Source organism: Pseudorasbora parva, chromosome 16 (genome assembly GCF_024679245.1).
Source record: "Pseudorasbora parva isolate DD20220531a chromosome 16, ASM2467924v1, whole genome shotgun sequence".
In the NCBI taxonomy this organism is placed as follows: Eukaryota; Metazoa; Chordata; class Actinopteri; order Cypriniformes; family Gobionidae; genus Pseudorasbora; species Pseudorasbora parva.
Genome location: NC_090187.1, coordinates 29809556 through 29829926, shown reverse-complemented (window position 1 = coordinate 29829926; position 20371 = coordinate 29809556). Strand labels below are relative to the sequence as shown.

Genomic DNA, 20371 nt, shown 5'->3' with positions numbered 1-20371 from the left:
TAGTGATGCATTGAAATGAAATTTTTGGGTCGAAACCAACAATTTTGGATGCACTTGGCCGAAAACCAAGACTGAAAATGTTTTAATTTATTTATTATTTTAAATTATATAAATACATAAACATATGATGTGTTTTCATTTATAGGTGCTCCAGTGGCTCATTGTTCACTCTGATGTCATTCAGTCCATTCTGCATGGTCAAGATATGAGCATGGGTGCTCTACAGGAACTCTCTCTCCTCACTGCCATCATCAGCAAGACTGCACTGCCAGGTGCTGCAACACTACAGCTGTTTGAAATGATCCACAAACTGATGCATTACTAATGCTGTACATGTCAATTTTGTGTTTCAGGAGCCCTCGAGATGGGACAGGAAATCAACAGTTCCGCCCTTATGGAAATACAGGGACACATCGGCAGATTCCAGGTGAAATATTAAACAAAAAACATTTCAAAAACCTCTTATTTAAAAGAAGAAAATAACTTTAAATGGTTAAATATATGCAAGACAACAGCTGTAAGAAAGAAGACCATTCGCAGTTCATTATGATGACATCAGGGCTGTGGATCTTTGGGTAGAGCGAATCAATTCAATTCACAATTCATAGGTTTTGATTCTGCATTTTTTTTAGGTGCATTCATAGGATTATTTAAATGCTTCCTCTAGTCTAATGTATCTTAGGGTGTTAATAACTCAGCGACATTCAGGGGGTCAGAGAGTTGGGGCAAAACAAACCTTTTGTCATTAGATGTTGTTTCCTTCGTACTTTCGGGTTTAACAACATTAAGTTCAATTTGATTTATCATTCAATAGAATTGTATGCATGCATTTTAGACACTTACATTGTGTTTGCTCCATCCATTAGCAAAAAAACTAATGGAACTGTTCATTTAGATTTTTTAACATTTTAAATCAGTTATTGACCAAAATAAACAATTCAAAAATCCATGTTTCAAGTTCGATGCATATGCATTTGTAATTGTCAAGATTTGTAATTGATGCATCGACGAAACGAGTGAATCGTTACACCCCTAAATGACATCATAATTGTCAATTGCATTTTAAAAGCGGAAAAATCTGTAAATGTAGTACGTTTGCAAAATTAGTAATGTTTCTTGTTTCTCCCTTCTTCAGCGGCAGTCGTTGTCTCTGCTCGTGCGGCTGGTGGGCACTGATCGCGCTCGCTATCTGAAGCAGATTGAGGAGACTGTTTCCCCTGGTGACCTTGCAGAAAAGAGAGAGGAAATGGAGGTTGCCATGCAACAGGTGTGATGTCACAGTAAACATAGTGCCCACTAACTCCTGTTTGTAGCCATCTTAAAGTTACTGACTGTGTAAATGAGGAAAAACTGGTCATGGACTGAGGATCACTCAACTAGACTTTTGAGACGTTCTGAACACACTCATGCAGACACCTGCTAGGAGAGGCGTGATAAATCAAAACAATGTAATAATTCAATATAGCATAAATCATCATAATCATAAATCAAAATTTCAAAAAAGATAAACATGTCAAACATGTTTGAAAATCTTCAGACTGAATGGAATCTTAGGGTGCTTTCACAGTAGCGCTTTTGGTGCGCACCCGGGTTCGATTGACGTCAGAGTTCGGTTCGTTTGGATGATGTGAAGGCTGTCTTCTGAATTCAGGTGCGCACCTGCGAACCGTACCCAAGTCTGCTTAAAAAGGTGGTCTGGGGTTCTGTTCATGTGAACTCCGGTACGGTTCTCTGCTGATGTGAACACAATCGTACTAAATCGCAAAAAGTGAACCGCTATTAATGGCGATATGATAAAAATTAGTGTTTTGTGTGTTTCACTTATTTCTCTGATGAACGTGATTTACATACTGCAGGCAGAGAGCTATAGATCTCATTTCTGCTCGTCTTCAGCGTTCTTCAGAGCATTTGCAGCACATTCGCAGCAGATAGACGCAAGTGCCGTTTCATACTGAAGCTTTGGTAAGGAAACCAACCGTTAAAAACCAAAAATATAAAAGTAAGTTGAGCAACGCTGTTCATTTTGCCACCGTCGTACCATCGTTACCAAGCAATGGGGTAAACAGCTGCTGCTTTGATGCAAACACACCCCAGTTCAGACCCAAATAATATAATATGAACACAGTCCAGCTGGGGAAGAGAGTAGCAATGGAACTCGGGTTTGGTCCAGGCAATTGAACCAAGTGTGAAAGCACCCTTATGTAGCGTTCACACTGGACGCATGAAAATTTTGAATCCATTCGCGCATGACATTCACTACACAACAGACGCAAATTCATGTCATGGGAGGGGCTTCTGCCAGGCAGCGGCAGTCGTCAGAAGGACTAGCCGAGTTAAGGCTGCTCTCGCTGGGCTTAATGAGTGCTGATCACCGCTGATTGCCTGGATCTCACACCTCCGAAAACACCAGATCAAATTTTCAAACAGGCGCTCTCTTAATAAATAAACCACAGATTTGAGCTTTAAACAAATACATTCTGCCTGAAAAACTCTTAAAACTACATTTTGTGACACAATAACAGTATTTTTAAATTAAAAATGGTCTTCTCTTCACTCCAGTTGATGTGGTTTCCATCACCATTTGATGTTTTCCCTCAAACAAAGTAATAATAATAAAATAATAACAGCACGCATAAGTCTGTAACTGGAGATTGTAAGCAGTGTGTGGGGAAATTGGAAAAAATAGCCTATAGACACCAGAACGAGAGTCTAACCGGACCAGGACTGAAAAATGTACTTGCGGGAATTGGATAAAACGTGAACGTTTCAGGCATGAGCAGGATTAAAATTCTTTTCGACAGAAGCAGTATTGAAAAAAATCCATCCTATGCACTTAAAACCTGGTGTTGAGATTTTCTGTGAAATCTGTCCACTCTTGATAGCCCCAAATCTGTAGACAGGCCACTAGTGTCAAATTCTCTAGACTGCAGATCAGTGCAAAAAATCTGGGCAAACGTTGAGTAGTTTATCTCAGCTTTTAGATGTTTAACTCTGATGTGCATTGTGTGATTTCTCAGATTTGTGCCAATATTATGGAGTACTGCCAGACGCTACTGCTGCAGAGCTCCGCTGAAGCCCAGTTCTCGCTCTGCCTGTTCAGCCCATCAGCAAGTGAACCAGCAGGTTGGTCTTTGGGCTTCTGGCTATGTTGAGAATATACTGGCTGGCTTCTGTAAACGAACTCTGCATTTTCCTGTGTTGTTGTGCTGGATCAGATGTGTCTGTTCCCTCTGCGCGGGTGCCCAGTCTGGGATTGGTTCTGCTCCTACTGAAAAACAGCGCCACTGACTTCTTCCGGTACCATGACAGCCACAGACAGAGCCTGAATAAGCTAGAGCGAGTGGAACAGCTTCCTCCTGAGGAGCTGAAGGAGGTATACACACAAAGACGGAGAACATGTCTGATGCTTCACATTGATTTTCTCTGCTTGTTTGATTTTAAAAGGTTCAGAATTTGGAAGACATCCATGTGTAACATATCTTTTTGTGTGCAAAGCTGTGCCAGGGTCTGGTGTCTGGTTCTGGTGTAGTGGAAAAGATCCCATCAGTGCAGAGAAACGTGCTTGCCAAGCGCCGGCTTGTCCAGCTGGTCAACAACCGAGCCAAACTTCTTGCCCTCTGTTCCTGTATCCTAACACATAAAGATCGCCTGAGAAATCAAGAGATGCTCTAATTTGCTTTTCAAAATAACTTCTTGAGCTTTTGACTATTTATTGTGTTTATTTTTTTCTGGTGATTACAATCTGACACTTGGAAAGTGGACAACAGTTGCATATTTGTCTTGACATTTCTTTGAAGATATCATCGAGACGTGCTTGTTTGTGATTTGGCGCCACCTAGAGTTCTACTTGCTCTACTGCACTCCCACTGACCCTAAAGACTCACTTCTGCCAGGTTACAGAGGTCAGCTGTCCTGCAAACTTTCCTTCTTCAAAGCTCAGTTCATTTTGGGTTGTTTTTAACTGCATGGAGACTAATTTATCAAATGTCTGACTCATTTCTTTCTGTGTAGATCCTAGTGGCAGCAGAGGTTTAAGTGTGTCAAGAGTGAGCCAGCAAGATCTCGAACAGGTAATTGAGCACTTTCAGCAGGAAACTGATTTCTAGTCCTCTGATTTAAATTACATGTTGGTAAAGGGTGAGAACTGGCGAGCCACATGATTGTTGTCAAACAGCTACTGGTTCTTGACCTAAATTGATCAAAAGTGACTGTAAAGACATTTTATGTTACAAAAGAGTTCAATTTCAAATACAGTACAGGCCAAAACAGACACATTACTATTTGTAATGTTTTTGAAAGACATTTCTTCTGCTCATCAAGCCTGCATTTATTTGATCAAAAATACAGATCTTTTTTTTAATATTGGGATATATTATTACAGTTTAAAATATTTGGTTTTCAATTTATTATACTTTAAATTATCATTTATTTCTGTGATGCAAAGCTGAATTTTCAGGGTCGTTCTTCAGTGTCTTCAGTGTCATGATCCTTCAGAAATCATTCTAATATTCTGATTTATTATGAGTGTTGGAAACAGTTTTGCTGCCTAATATATTTGATGAATAAAAGGTTCAAAAGAACTGCATTTATTTAAAATAAAAACATTTTCATATAATATAAATCTCCTTTACTATCAATTATTGATTTATTTCAACAACAGAAAAAGACTGACCCCAAATTACTGACCAGTAGTGTATATTGTTGTTACAGAAGATTTCTATTTTTAAAACATTTGCTTCATTTTTATTTTATTTTTATTCATCAAAGTATTATTAAAATGTATCACAGGTTATGAAAAAATATTAAGCGGCAGAACTGTTTGCAACTTTGAAAATGAATCATCATATTAGAATGATTTCTGAAGGATCATGTGAGACTGAAGACTGGAGAAACGATCCTGAAAATTCAGCTTTGCGTCACAGAAATAAAATTATAATTTTTAAGTATAATACATTGAAAACCAGTTATTTTAAATTGTAATATATCACAATTTTTTTTCTGTATTTTTGATCAAATAAATGCAGGCTTGATGAGCAGAAGAAACTTCTTTCAAAAACATTACAAATAGTAATCTGTCCAAACTTTTGGCCTGTACTGTAAATATTTTAGTTTCTAATCATGAAAAAAACGGCATGGTTTCCACTAGGGATGGGCATTTCTGCCAATTTGGATCATTGATAGTTCTCAAAAAACCGAAAACAAGTACTCGAGTACCCGTGTGTGGCATGTCCGTCATGAAGATAATACAAATATTTTAAGACCGTTATGAAAAATAATGTTGAGGAATAAAAACATGAACATATGACGAGAAGAAAAATCTGATGATGCATCAATGTTTTTGAAAAAGAAACATCTAAAAACAAAATGACCATCTCAAAACACCCAGTCAATAATATCGAGCATTACATTTGAGCTGAAACTGAATAAACACCAGCCTGCAGAGCTTTTCTAGCGGGTTAATGAACTCAACCAAAGATTAATCAGATACCTATTACAACTTACATCTGCACAAAAGGACAATTTTAGTTTGCCGGTCTGGAAGCCATGCTGTCTAATGCCAGGCAGTTAGACCTCAGGTACCACCTAATAAGCCTTAATAACCAATAAAAAAAAAGACATTTTTTTTAAAGTCAGGCAATTATCGTTTTCATCATCGGTCGTCGCTGTCACTTGTACTCTTGCCCATTTCCACAAAAAAACTTAGCAGCACAGCCTTTTTTTAAACGACATGTTTCTTGATCAGCAAATTGTCATATTAGTGATTTCTGAAGGATTGTGTGACAGTGAAGACTGGAGTAATGTGTATTTTCAAATATATTAGAAAAGTTATTCTAAAATGTAATATTTCTAAATATTGCCTTTGTGAGCATTAAAGAATTTAGTCTCCCTAAACGTATCCGGATATCTGCTTAGTAGGCCTATCATTTTCAACCCTTTCTTGTTATAGTTGCAGAGTGACGTGTCGAACAGCTTCAGTGAGCCGCTACAGAGGAAGTTGCTGGAGGTCGAGGGGCTGTATAGTAAAACCCGCTCCCGTCACACCTTCATCCAAGCCCTTACACGCAGGATCCGCGGCCTAGTGCATCATGCCAAAGGCTGAACATTCACTAATAGTGCGAAACATTACTCTTTTGAATTAGGTGTCAAATAAGTGCTTTTTGCAAGTTTTGATTACGATCACCAGATTAAATTGTCTTACTATGAAGATCTATTGAAATTCAGCTTTTTTTCTAATGCGATAAATAAATGTTTTTCTAAACAGACAACACTGATGTTTCTGAAGTTTTTTCTAACCCTAACCCAATATATACGACTCAAAGAAAAAGATTTTAGTCAGTATGGGAAGTACTGTGCAGCTGCTTGAGATCATAAGCACGTCATGTGATTCGCATAGTGAATAGCTGAGGCACAAAACCATTGCAGAATAATCTTGTTTAATTGTTTAAGATACACTATAGAAGACAGTAAAGTGCGTAATTTTCAGTTTATTTTGTATGTTTAAAATGGGCTCTGTCTCGGCTTTGAGAGCTGGTGTAGCTTTACTGCAGAAAGGATTCTGGGAGTGATAATACTTGTAGGCTACATTCACATCACATGGTAAGGATTATTTCAAACGGCAACAATAAACACACGTCCATGTTTTAACACAGAAATCGACAGATTCAAGATGCCAATCTAGTTGCCTTCCTTGTTCGCCTATAAAAGTGTTCATGACTACATTATAAATGTCAGGCACATCTTATTCAGAAAATATGGACTGTGGAATCAACAAAATATATGAATACAATTCTTAGCTGTGATATGTTTCAACATCAGGTATCTTTTAAATCAATGTTATTACGATTTCCTACAATAAAAAAATAATAATTAGTGTGAAAGGTCTGTATCTCACAATGCTGATGTAACTAAAGTCGAGCCAAAGTCTTTTCCAGTAATACCAACAACACTTTAGAGAGACTGCAGGTTTGGCTAAAACAAAATGAAAATGCTCATTTCTTCAATACAAAGGGATGAAGAAATGGTCCAAACTAGACTGAGGGAATGAAAATGTAATTTTGTGCTATGTAAAATCATGCATATCTTCCATAAGTTATTTTTAAATAATAAAATTATAATTGCAGTATTTAAAGAACATATACATGTCTCCCTGCTCCAGCGGGCCTACTGAGTCTGATTGTGCTGCCCATCATTACATATACACAACAAAAACTCCTCACCTTCGGCTGACTGCCAACAAATAAAAGGACTATTACAGAAACTTCTAGACAGATTTGATTTACAACCAGTTATTTCATATCAATGCTAAATCTATTACCATGATTATTGAGTAAAAACTGATAAATCGCACCGTCCAGCTCTGATAATTCAATGTAAAATGTCTGTGGTTGATTGCTGAGCTGCTGTTTATGGAGCGTTTAAACAAGGACAAGTCAGATAGCTTATGGTGGGTGTTTTTGCCACTGTTGTTCATAGAGAACTGATCCGAGTGGTTTGATCGAGGTACAGCAGGACAGAAGGCTTATTAAGCTTTCATAGCTGATTTGCTGAGGCACTGCAAACCAGAAGGTGGCGTTGAAGCTCTTGATAACATCCCACAACAAAGTTAATGTTCCTCAATGGGCATCTTTGTTGGTCCTGGACTGCTGCTAATGGTTAGAGTTGTTTGAGGTTCATTGGGTTGCAGCGGTATAAGATTTTAGCAGTAGGATATCTCTGAAAATATCATGGTTTACTATAATATTAAATAACATAACTATAATATTAAAGGGCAAAATAAACAGAGACCAAACTATTGAATTCATTAGGCTACTTTAAATATAATTAACACAAACAAAGAGACTTTAAATAAAAATAAAACACTTGAATTGCACAAGGTGGTTTTCATACAAACTTGTCTTTGACATCCATAAATTATTAGCGGGTTAATTAAATGCTCCCTACTAGGCTAACCATCCAGCAGAATGGCTTTCCTGAGGTAAATATTAAGTAACTCGACATGTTCATAAGCAGCCTTGGCGTCTTTCTGTGGTTAAAACACCAAATAGACGATTAAAGGTGCACTATGTAGTATTTTTGCAGTAAAATATCCAAAAACCACTAGACCAGTGTTATATATTTTGTTCAGTTGAGTACTTACAATATCCCAAATGATTCCAACTATTTGTAAATTGTGAGAAAATTGCTATTTTAACTAAGGACAGGGACGTTTCAGCATAGCGCTTGAGCGAGTCGCCTGTCAATGGCGTCATATCTGCGTTACCCTCGGATTTATTCTGCAGAAGCGCTTTTCTCTTAGCAGTGTGAACATGTCACAGCAGCGCCGAGCGAATGCACAAAGGAACGTCATAATTTTAAAAACTTAAATTTATCTGATATGATAAAAAAAGAGCTGCTTTACCTGACCAGAAAAAGCAGAAGTGCACGCGCCCGGCGACTGTGTCCCGTCCCGTCATAATAAAAGTCCCGGTACTCACGAGCCGTGTGTTTGTATAACAATCGCTCCAGCGGCCGCTCTCAGCCCCACAACACTCGGTCCTGCTCTGCTTTACACTACAGTAATGTTAATAACCGCATCCATGAACATGATTTCTGCCTGAGTTCTATTTTCCACCAGCTATGAGGTGAAGACCACATGTCCCAAGATACTGCGCTCACACTTGGTGTCATCAAACTACGTCTTTGTTTAGAATAGGCACCCTCCAGTGGACGGAAAGTTGCATAGTGCACCTTTAATTGACAGCAAATACATTTCAATATGTCGTTTGGATCCTTCAACATACCTTGACGCTGCCGCTTAAAGGTGCAGTGTGTGAATTTTAGCGGCTTCTAACAGTGAGGTTGTGAATTTTAACTGGCCACTGCTCGCCCCTACCTTTAAAGCAAATAGAGAAGCTATGGTGGCTGATGCAGGACAAAGATGTCGTTGTCTGAGACAGCAGAGAGTAGCTAGCGATCTGTAGAGTAGTTTGTCCGTTTAGGGCTACTGTAGAAACCTGGCGGTGCAAAATGGTGTTTTCATTGTAAGGGGACCTGCGGTGTATGTAGATAGAAATGGCTCATTCTAAGATAATAAAAACATAACGATTAATTATGTAAGTTCTGAAACACCACTGAAAACATTGTATTTTATATTATATTGCATTTCTATCATTAGATCCTCATAAATATTACACACTGCACCTTTAAACTAAGACTACAGTGATTTGTCATGCCACATTAAACCGCACTCTACTGTTTATTGTTTGAATTTCGTGATAAAATTGACCGAATTTTAAACCTAATACTTTGTTTCTTATCAAAAGTAGCAAAGCACACTTATTGGATGGGAGGTTTATTCAGCCTCACAATTTTCTCTCTGTATAGGCGTTGCGTGTGCGATGAGATTCTCATTCCTGTTGCTTTCTTTCCGTACCGTCCATAAGTAAACGGTATGGTAATTGTCAAATTGAATAAAATGCTAGATCGTAAAACGATAGTATACCGCTGCAACCCTAGGATCAACAAAGATGCCAACACAACATGCCCGTCTTGGCTAAGTCACGATGGTCATCATGAAGGAGCGTCTATTGCATTCAGAGCGTTCTCTGATAGTCGCAGTAGATTGCAATCTTGATTTTTTGAAAAGCGCTCGCGCCCTGCACAACACATTTTTTACAATGGCGTCCACACATCTGGATTTTTGCCTCAATATACTATACAATATTTAAAATGTTCAGTATTTTGTACAATATTTACATTAGGCTTGAAACGGCATGAGCTGTAGTAATGTGCGATGATGGAATAGCATCTCCTAGTTCCCCCATGTACTCTTAACGTGCTCCATTCGCATGAACTTTAAATCTATCCAGGAAGGGTCAAGCTGATGTCCGTGTCCTTTTAACCCCCAAATCCTGGATGTGTTCAAATCCAAATGGAACTTTAGGACAAATGCTGTAGCTCAGACCGTCCAGCAGTGATGGCGCAGCAAGTCTGTGCAATGTGAGCAGGAGCGTCAACCCTTTTCTTACCAATTGCGTTGCGACACCAATAGAGACATCTTTAAAAATTTCGCTCTCTTTGCTCAGACCCCGTTAGAGCTCGGTTCTTGTGTGATTTCCGTCGAAAGGCTTTCTTCAGGCGATTCTGGTTCCTCTCCCGCCACCGCCATGCGGATCACTTTGAGCCAGCGCTGTTTCAGTTCCTCGCTCTCTGCGACAAAGCTGTGGACTGATTTCGACTGAGATAGTCTGAAGCTCGCGGGAGGGTCGGTGGGTCTCGGGCTGTCCTCCACCTGGTAGCCGAGCAGAGGAATTGTGGACTGGGCCTTGACATCCTGTGAGGGGACAGTACATCTTTGTTTAGTAAAGGGAAGTGATGTACAGGAACAGAAATAGCACGGTTCAGGAAGATAAAAGCCCGCTGACCTGAGGTGCTCCGTACAAGTAGAGAACTAAAGCTTCTTTCTGAGGAATGACACACCAGACTTTCTGCCAGGGCTTGTTCTTCTCACAGTACTGCAGGAAGCCACACATGATACTGTTGCCTGAGAACTGAGCAGCTTCAATCTGTGAGGGGAGAGAAGTTTAGCACTGAATATGCTTCATCACGCCAGTACGAGATGACAGGATGAATCTCACAAACCCTGTATGTGTGCAAATGGTTTTATACAGAATTATAATTCTTTCTCCCCCATAATACATTAGGTTGTGTCATAATTTAAAAGGATAGCGCACACAAAAATTAAAATGATCCCATGATTTACTCACCCTCAATTTCTGTATTGGTGTATATAACATTCTTCTTTTAGACGAATAAAATCTGAATTGTATATTTTTTTAAATGTCCCTGGCTCTTCTAAGCTTTATAATGTGACTTGTTGGGTTATTTTTGAAGTCCATAAAAGTGCATCTATCCGTCATATAACTGCGCCACATGGCTCCAGGGGGTTAAATAAAGGCTTTATTTCTGGAAAAATTCCTCCCATGACGCAAATTGACGATATTTGCATCATAGGAGGAATGTTTGGCCAAAGGCTAAAGACTACAGCCAGCAGAGGGAGCCATTTCCGCATGTTTTGAACCCGCACATGGAGGATGGAGATTACACTCAGAGCTCAGCTCGCAGCTACAGGCACTCATTTAAACGGAGCTATGGTCAGCAATGTAAGTCTTGTAACTTCTCAAATTAATTTCTATGAAAGTTAAGCTTGCAAAGGCATGAACTGAAACGCGCCAGACTGAACTCGCGTTGTGAATGTATGCCGCGAGTGTAGTCGCGATTACCTCAGCTCTCATCATGAGAGCTCATCAGCTCATTTATCTCACTCCTTCAGTTAGTGCTCAGTGCTGTGATACTCGCGCGGTGACTCACTCATTATATTGAACAGACACGTTTAGTTTTTAATTGTAGTGTCTTCTCCAACTCAGTCACAGTAATCCAGTAGCGGTGGCTTTGGGAATGGCCTCACAGGGCAGCGAAGCATTCTGGGAATTGTAGTCTTTCATCCCCATGAGACAAAAATAAATTTTCTGTCTTTTCTCAGTCGAGAAGGCACCAAATTCAAAAATAATTTCACATTTCTACTACATTGATGACCCAGTTTAAATACAGATTCATCTTCCCAGCGCTGAAGTACCCCTTTAACTTCAAAACAGAAACAGCCATTCACTGCCATTTTAAACGCTTGGAAGAGCCAGGACATTTAAATATATATAACTCTCTAATTATATATATAATTTATATATGAATATAAATTATATTTGCCTGCAAGAAGAATGTCATGTAAACCATGACTTGAGGGTGAGTATATCATTGGCTATCTTTTATTTTTGGGTGAACTATCCCTATAACTTCTTTTTGCCAGTTTCTGTAATTCATTTCCAATTTCAGTGTTCAGATTAAAAGGGAGTTAAGATTTCACTTCAAGATCAAAATAAAAAAATGGCACCTGTGTGACCCTAAAAAGCTTCATTTACTTAATAAAGTAAATACAAAATACAATGTATAACTTTTTATTGTGATTTTGAAGTGAAATAATCATGCTCTTGACAGGTTGAGAGATTCACAGAGTAAGCAAAACAAAAAGCGTAAGATTCAGTTTTACTGTAATTAAGAGTCAGTTTGCTCCCATGATGCACAGTGATAATTTAGAAAAGGGAACAAGCAAAACCATTACTCCACAAATGTGTTTTAAATGATAAGCTTAAACAACTTTGTTCCCTCTTCTAAAGCGTTACCAAACGTTAAAACATCAGTATATCAGTGGCAACACTTTATAATAAGTCCAATATTAATATTAACATTATTGCATTATATGATGCTAAACAGATCATTAGTACATGTAAATAAGTTAGAAATGAAACTTGGACTTGTAAATTCATGAGTGTATACATCAACCGCTGATCTGTTAAGCATTACTGAATGTTAATGATTACTGCTGCAGGTTATTATAAAGTGTTACCAAACCTATCTTACCGCTGCCTGTTCCACCACGACAGTTCGTGCACGTCGTATTTTCTTCCGTAACTGTATGTATAAAGGTTATATGAAGTCTTTTTCTGACAGTACAGTGGGTGGTAATTGATCCATTATAGATTGCAGCTCTGACCTCAGGTCACCGTTAGCAATTCATGTGCTTCTGAACTTACCTCTAGAATTCCCTTCTTCTTGCCCTCCCTCTCCTCGCCGTCTATATGGCCTGTCAGGATGGAGTAACAGTCTTTGCAAACCTTGCTCATCTTATTCCCATCATATTCCAGAGTGGCTTTGTAATCGGAGCACTTCCAGCAGACCACCTGAATAAATTGACATTTCGGCACATGCAATACACTTGAAAACTGTGAAAACACTAAATGTTTTTGGTTTGCTGCCGCTTACGTATCCACAGGCCCGACAGTGATGTCTCCTGCGTCTGATAGCATTAAAGCCCTCTTTGCACTTCATGCACATGGTCACCTCATTGTCTCGGATCCAACGAGGGGCTCTTTTTCCCAGCTCGGATATCTTAAGATCCTACATAGAAATAAAGACACGAGATGTATAAATATCAATTATTCTGGTGACTTTTTTCAGGTGATGTTTGCAGGACTTCAATCATTTAGTGTTTATCTGCCTCTTTCTGTTTCTTTAATACTTAAGTTTAACATGACTAATTAAATAATTGTAACTTTATTATTTAATTAAAAATATGAACCAATATTTAAATTATTCAATATTTGTAATTGAATTGTCATTTTAAATAATATTAATATTTTAAAAAATATCTATGCATTGCAAATCCTTTCTGTTATGCAAGTATACACCGATCAGGCATAACATTATGAATAATTTTGTGTTGGTCCCCTTTTGCTGCCAAAACAGCCCAGACCTGTCGAGGCATAGACTCCATTAGACTCCTGAAGGTCTGCTGTGGTATCTGGAACCAAGATGTTAGCAGCAGATCCTTTAAGTCCTGTAAGTTGCGAGGTGAGGCCTCCACGGATCCGACTTTTTTGTTCAGCACATCCCACAGATAGTTGATTGGATTGAGATCTGGGGAATCTAGAGGCCAGGTCAACAACTCAAACTCGTGCTCCTCAAACCATTCCTGAACCACTTTAACTTTGTGGCAGGGCGCATTATCCTGCTGAAAGAGGCCACAGCCACCAGGGAATACAGTTTCCATGAAAGGATGTACATGGTCTGCAACAATGCTTAGGTAGTTGTTACGTGTCAAAGTAACATCCATATGGAGGGCAGGCCCAGCACAACATTGCCAAAAGCATCACACTGCCTCCACCAGCTTGCCTTCTTTCCATATTGCATCCTGGTGCCATGTGTTCCCCAGGTAAAGGATGCACACACACCCGGCCACCCATGTAAAAGAAAACATTGACGTCGGCATCAGACCAGGCCAACCTTCTTCCATTGCTCTGTGGTCCTCTGATGCTCAAGTGCCCACTGTTGGTGCTTTCGGCGGTGCACAGAGGTCAGCATGGGCACCCTGACTGATCTGCTATGCAGCTCCATATGCAACAAACTGCATTCTGACACCTTTCTATCAGAACTAGCATTAACTTCTTGAGCTATATGAGCTACAGTAGCTCATCTGTTTGATCGGACCACACAGGCCAGCCTTCGCTCCCCATGTGCATTAATGAGCCTTGGCCATCTATGACCAGTCCTTGAACCACTTTTGATAGATACTTGCCACTGCAGACCAGGAACACCCCAAAAGAGCTGCAGTTTTGGAGATGCTCTTACCCAGTCGTCTAGCCATCATAATTTAAGCCTTGTCAAACTTGCACAAATCCTTAGACATGCGCCCATTTTTCCTGCTTCTAACACAAAACTTTGAGGACAAAATGTTCACTTGCTGCCATATATATTCCACGCACTAACAGGTGCTGTGATGGAAATAATCAGTGTCATTCACCTGTCATAATGTTATGCCTGATCAGTGTATATTCCCTTACAATAATAGAGAGCATTAGATATCTTGCATTATGTAGTCCAGGTGAATTTTACACTTCTAAGAATAATAAATACTGACCGATGTTTCCTCCACATCTTTGAATGCTGACTTAAAGGTCTCATTTTTCTGGAGGGAGATGTGTATTGTTTCCTGGAATGCCTAAATCACAGAGGAAGTAAATTTAAAAAATGTACATCTAATGACAATGTAATATTCAGTAAGTATATAAAAAGGTAAATATTACATACCTTTATCCAGCTTTTTTTATCCTGTTCAGAGCTGTAATGAAGCAACAACACTATTAAAAATGAAGAGTAGAAGTAAAGAATATTCTTGATGCATTATTAATGCCAGCATTTATATAAAAATGGCAAGCACAGATTGTACCTGGCCTGCAGCTCCAGTGTCCGTTCCTTTCCGGACACCTGAAAGGTGTGAGGATAATCCTCATTGAATGTCTCCATCACCTTCATGCCTTCAATGCCAATACGTGTGCGCACTGTAAACTTCTGTCCCACCAAGCTGAATTTGGGAACGCAGTACAGCAGCATGTTGTTGAACTGTAAGAGCGTTTAAGATATTTCAGAAAAAGAATGGCCAAATGCTCCTTAAACCTGTTTATTTAAAGCTAAATATTCATAATAACTCATCAATGCCTGAAATAGCATGGACAATAATTAGTTGACCTCACCAGGAAGAGATATCTGTCCATGGCTGAAGTATTTCTAGCCGCCAGTTTCAGAATATGACCCTCCTTTATTAACTCATTCGAGGGGTTCACGATGTCCTCTTCTTCTCCCAACATCTCATAAATTTCTAACAATTTCTTAAGGTTTTCCTGAGAGTTAAGGAGAAAGATAGAAAATGGAATCATTAATGAGAAAATCTTAAGTAGTCTTGCCTTCTCCCTTTAAATACTTTAATAATTTCAACAATAATTTATGCAATGTTATATATTATTTTAAAAGAAAGAAACTGGCAGGTTCATGTCTATCATGTTCAACTGGTTGCGGTTGATATGGGATTAACAATGTAGTTAATAATACTTTTTAGAGGGTAATTAGTTCAGTAATCTAATTACGCTGTTGAAGATGTATTCAGGTAATTATACTCAACTACTTTAACAGACTTTGGCTAAGGCATTTCAGAATTTCATTTTCATCTAGAGATTCAGTAGTACAGCAGAGGAAAAGCACTCACTGTTTTCTTAATGGCGCTGTTGGAATGCGTGGCAGCCATGGAAATAATCTCTAAAGACTCTGCAAAGACAAAGATTTCATATTAAAGAAAGGTCATGTTTCACATCCGTTTTGGGAATCTGTTTACTCCTGAACTCACTTTCAGCATCCCGTCTGTCTATGTGATCCTGTGGAAGTTTCTTCAGATAGTCTTTGAGCAGCATCTCGTATCGTGGCACTCTCTGAACAGGTTCCAACATGTGGTTCTGCAGCGTAAGACTGCCACACACTTCTTGACTCTAAACACACAAACATGCACACGTGAATCTACAAACACTAAAAAAGGCAGAAAAATACAGATATAGAGACTGAGTAAAGACATAATGGCCAGGGCTGCGTTTATCAAGAGCTCCACAAGCGTAAGTAAATCATACCGAACCATTGGTCTCTACGATCAACTTAACTCACGATGGTTTTTGATAAAAGCAGACATGGCCTAATTAAATCAGCCACATTTTAGGGGCTGTCACACCGGGTAGTTATAGGACCACCAGGACGGTCCCCCGAGAACAAAATGTTTCCCTAGGGCCATTTTCCTGGTTGCATTCACACCGCCAATACGATGTAAGCCAGCTGACAGTGACTTTATTTAAGCGCGACATTCAAAAGTGAACAACTCCATAGCGTAAAGGTACTTCGGCGTCAGTCCATCTATCACTGTTTTCCCATGTCCGTGGAGTTAGTTCATGGAGTAAGTAAATGTAAACTGTTTACATGGCATTTAAATCAGGCAGGTCCCAGTGTGTCGAATAGCATGTGTTCGGCCAATCAGCATACCCTTACGTCACTGTAGTGAGCTAATTCCAGTAGCTAAAATCGTTCTGTGGTGTAAACACACCAAAAATGTGTACTTCCTAGCCTACAAATCGAATCTGCAGCGAGTGTCGTCTAGCAACTCAATACACTTCTGAGCTGTAAAAGCCAAACTCTGGTTGGGCCAATCCCATCGTGTATAGAGTCGGTGGGCGGGGCTTAACATAATGACGGCCGAGTTGCGCTGGCGTGCTACTAGTAAACACAGAAGCTGGCGAACAGCGGTCTTTCGAATCAGCTTTGACCGCGACTCTGGAAGATTTGGAGTTAAGCTTTTCTCTGAGAAAAGAACAAAGAATGGCATTGAAGTCATCCTTAAGAAGGGAAGATGTGTTCTGAATTTTGCCGACCGGATACGGCGAAAGTTTAATCTTTCAACTAACTGCTTCACCTTCGTTGCTCTGGTTGGTTGTAGTTCTATCCAATTGCGTGGATGCCGTGCAGAGGGAGTTTGAAAGACAACCGTTTGTCCCGCACCTCAGATTGAGCCCTGTCAATGGTGAGTTTCCAGACCAAACATCTTGATGTGGGTCTGACTTGTCAGGCTAGGTTCTTCCATGAATAGTTATAGGAACTATGAAAACATTACTTCACTACGAAAGCCCCTTTTGTCTATTTTGAAATTAATGGTGATAGTTCTCCTTTATATCAGTTCTATAGTCTACCACCATCCATATCAATAATTATTAAACATTGTGTTTTCAAGTTTGGATTTTTTTGACTATATATATTTTTATAACTAAATTTCAACATTTAATTACACTGAACAACACAACTTTATTTTATATCAAATTAAATTATATTATATGATTATTTCATTCTATTGGTATTCCAGCTCTCTGATTATTGAAAAACAACTCTTGAAAATATACAAACTGCACATTAAGACTACATTTGTACATCAATGATTACCTGGATTTCCAAAATGATAGCTTTAAATGGAGGTGATCGATCGATCCATTGCTTCAGCAGATCCATGGCATGATCAAAGTTCCTCACATACTCAGCGTACATCTTAAGGAATGGCGTGAGCTTCTGAAGGATGTCCCCGATGCGAGGTGTTGACGTCCTGGTAGAAAAGTTTCAGAGCATTAAGACCATATTTCTTCCAATTAAACCAAAACCAATGTCCGCAAAGAGAGAGTGTGAATGTCTTGCCATTCTCCCATGCGTTTTTCCAGGTCAGGCAGAAGGAACTGGCTGTGGAAGGCATTAATGGAAGAGATGTTGGAAAAGACTTTCGTCACCACATCCACGGGGAATGTGTCTTTTCTTGCCTCTTCTATCAGCTTGGCATAAAACACCTGCACAGCAGGGCCAGAGTTAGATGATGTATGATCTGTTTGATTACTACTTAAAAAAAAAAAAGTTCAGATTGCCATATTGAACAACAATGCTCTTGGTTTCCCATTTGGCCTCATGAAAAGGAACTAAATGAGCCCTTACCTTATCTAATAAGTTGAGTCGTGCAACATAGGCCTTCTCTGTCTGCAGAAGTTCATTTGCTATCTTGTAGAGCTTCTGCTCATTGGTTTCCTAAACAAAAGAAGTTCTAAATTAACTTAAATGTTTCATGCAAATGTTGGTGTTAAAGATCTTTGATGGGGAATCTTACAAATAACATCATATTTAACACTAAAAATATTAAAAATGATATTGCACATAAAACATCATTATATCCATCACGATGTTTGGATGGTAAAAATCTTTAATACGCTACAAAATCTACAAATGTTCCCCAAATCCCATTACTGTGTAATGTGTCCAGATACTTTAATTTTGAGATTTTTCATAAATTCTTATTCTTACTATAAATGGTGATTTGCATTAGATTCTCATTACTGAAACACTTAAACAAAAATAATAAAAAATAATAATTAATAGTCGCAATTTGACAGCTAATGTCACAATTAAATAAATAAAAAATTGTCATTTAGTTAAATATAAAATACATTTTTTCTTTTGATTTTCGGGATGGAACATGATCTTATATTTACCATTAATTTGTGTCACATTTTACTTAAGTTATCAAATGCTTTCAACTCTTCTTGAGGCACTATAAATAATACAGATATCTTAAATTTCGGAGCTTTGAGCTCATTTTAACTTAAATTATACAATACTTTTTTGTTGGATTTCGCTGAGGGAACTAACACTGCAGACGTCCTTTAGTGCAACACCCAGCTCAGCACAGCAGCTCACATGGCTGAAGGGAAACAGAACTCTGAACATAAAGGTCAAGGGCAAAGCCAATTCAGAAGTTGACTCCCACTCCACCTACATTCCTCAACTCACCATAACATTTTCCCCCCTCTTTCTCTCTATCACACCCATACACAAATTAACATCCACTCGCATACACACGCTGCAGAAACTGAAGTCTGTTAGACGTCTGCACACACATATAGGTCTTCCTGATGCACACTGTCCACAAACAGTGCCGGTGTCTGCCTGTCAGCACTCTGAAGACACGTAGCCTATCTTTTCTTATCAGAATTTACAACCTCAGCTCACATAAATAACCTTTGAACTGTTTCGGACACCCTCCACCACTTAGCTGATGAAAGAAACAAACAAACATCCAATATATCCAGTTTTTTGTACAGTTGACTGCAATTCAAAAGAAATGTATTGTTGAAATGCACGTCAGAGGACAGGAAATGAAAGGATGGATAAGAGGAAACAAGTAAATCCAATGAAAGAGGTTCTGGCATGGACAGAAGATGGAAGGTCTAACACATGTTCACATTCACAGAAAAACTGGTCTTACGTTTTATTATAATAAAATGTATAAAAACAATAAAAAAAATTAATAATTAACATTTAAAATAATTGAAACTACAAAATAGTACAAATGGAAGTATGTGATTTGTATAGTGACCAAAAATATTAATAATACAAATTTAATTTTAATTGCAATTAGATTAGACATGCAGAATCCTTTAGTGTTTTTGAATCCCTTCTTAAAACGTTTTAGACTTGCTTATATGTGATTTCATAGTTATTTTAATTTTTTTATGTTTGTAGTATGTTTATTAGGCTATATTGTTTTGATGTTTTTTTTTATCTGTCTTTGTGTGTCCTTTTTTAAAGCACTTTGAGAAGTAGCATTTAAACGCGCTATATAAAATAAAGTTGTTTATCATTATATTATTAAAACTATGAAATAATACAAATAGAAGTGAATTATGCAGTGAACAAAAATGCTAAACAAATAATAATAAATTAAATCATTAAAAATAATACAAAATATATAATTAATATTTTAATGAATATTAAAGGGGTGATGAATTGAGAAATCAAATTTTCCTTGAGCTTTTGATATATAAAAGGTCATGATAATATAAGAATATCCTCTAAGTTTTCAGCTGAAAACTTCCTTGTTAGTCAAAGAAAAGCTTTTATAGACACCAGTCTCAGCAAACGGTCCTGCGCTTCTTACTGACGTCAGTGCACGTCAAAACACCGCCTCTACAGAATCTACAGCACGTCTAATTCAGTAGCCTCGCCCGTCGACTCATGGAGGGCTCGTGCTAGCTGGTCAACAACAATAAACATGCCGAGGAAGATTAAGATATTACGCTATTCCTGGTTGTGGAAGAACACAGTCACTGCATAAGCTTACTTTGGATCCTTATATTAGGAATGAGTGATTGAACTTTAGCCTAGAAATCTAGACGCACCCTAGCGGCAGCAAATCTAATCTGCCCGCAAGTGTCGTCTAGCAACTCTCAATACACTTTTGAGCTGTAATCGCCAAACTCTGGTCGGGCCAATCACATCGTGTATAGAGTCGGTGGGCTTAACATAATGACGACGGTCGAGTTGCGCTGGCGTGCTACTAGTAAACACAGAAGCTGGCGAACGGCGGTCTTTCAAAACAGCTTTG

General features: G+C 38.6%; 2 protein-coding genes across 5 annotated transcripts in view; one reads left to right on the top strand and one right to left on the bottom strand.

The window, feature by feature from the left end:
- Positions 1 to 7857, top strand: part of nup205 (nucleoporin 205) — a 28199-nt gene extending 20342 nt beyond the window's left edge. For both annotated transcript variants that reach the window (XM_067420205.1, XM_067420206.1), the window contains exons 33-41: positions 146 to 272; positions 354 to 427; positions 1136 to 1267; positions 3018 to 3123; positions 3216 to 3373; positions 3496 to 3625; positions 3798 to 3902; positions 4012 to 4070; positions 5948 to 7857. In XM_067420205.1, the coding sequence (XP_067276306.1) occupies positions 146 to 272; positions 354 to 427; positions 1136 to 1267; positions 3018 to 3123; positions 3216 to 3373; positions 3496 to 3625; positions 3798 to 3902; positions 4012 to 4070; positions 5948 to 6100 (1044 nt within the window). In that variant the 3' untranslated portion in view covers positions 6101 to 7857. The remainder of the gene's footprint in view (positions 1 to 145; positions 273 to 353; positions 428 to 1135; positions 1268 to 3017; positions 3124 to 3215; positions 3374 to 3495; positions 3626 to 3797; positions 3903 to 4011; positions 4071 to 5947) is intronic.
- Positions 6471 to 20371, bottom strand: part of fgd4a (FYVE, RhoGEF and PH domain containing 4a) — a 67147-nt gene continuing 53246 nt past the window's right edge. For all 3 annotated transcript variants that reach the window (XM_067420213.1, XM_067420215.1, XM_067420214.1), the window contains 13 exons: positions 17929 to 18018; positions 17641 to 17786; positions 17395 to 17551; positions 15770 to 15908; positions 15632 to 15690; positions 15123 to 15269; positions 14819 to 14991; positions 14680 to 14710; positions 14510 to 14590; positions 12856 to 12990; positions 12627 to 12773; positions 10404 to 10544; positions 6471 to 10312 (listed from right to left, as the gene is read on the bottom strand). In XM_067420213.1, the coding sequence (XP_067276314.1) occupies positions 10061 to 10312; positions 10404 to 10544; positions 12627 to 12773; positions 12856 to 12990; positions 14510 to 14590; positions 14680 to 14710; positions 14819 to 14991; positions 15123 to 15269; positions 15632 to 15690; positions 15770 to 15908; positions 17395 to 17551; positions 17641 to 17786; positions 17929 to 18018 (1698 nt within the window). In that variant the 3' untranslated portion in view covers positions 6471 to 10060. The remainder of the gene's footprint in view (positions 10313 to 10403; positions 10545 to 12626; positions 12774 to 12855; positions 12991 to 14509; positions 14591 to 14679; positions 14711 to 14818; positions 14992 to 15122; positions 15270 to 15631; positions 15691 to 15769; positions 15909 to 17394; positions 17552 to 17640; positions 17787 to 17928; positions 18019 to 20371) is intronic.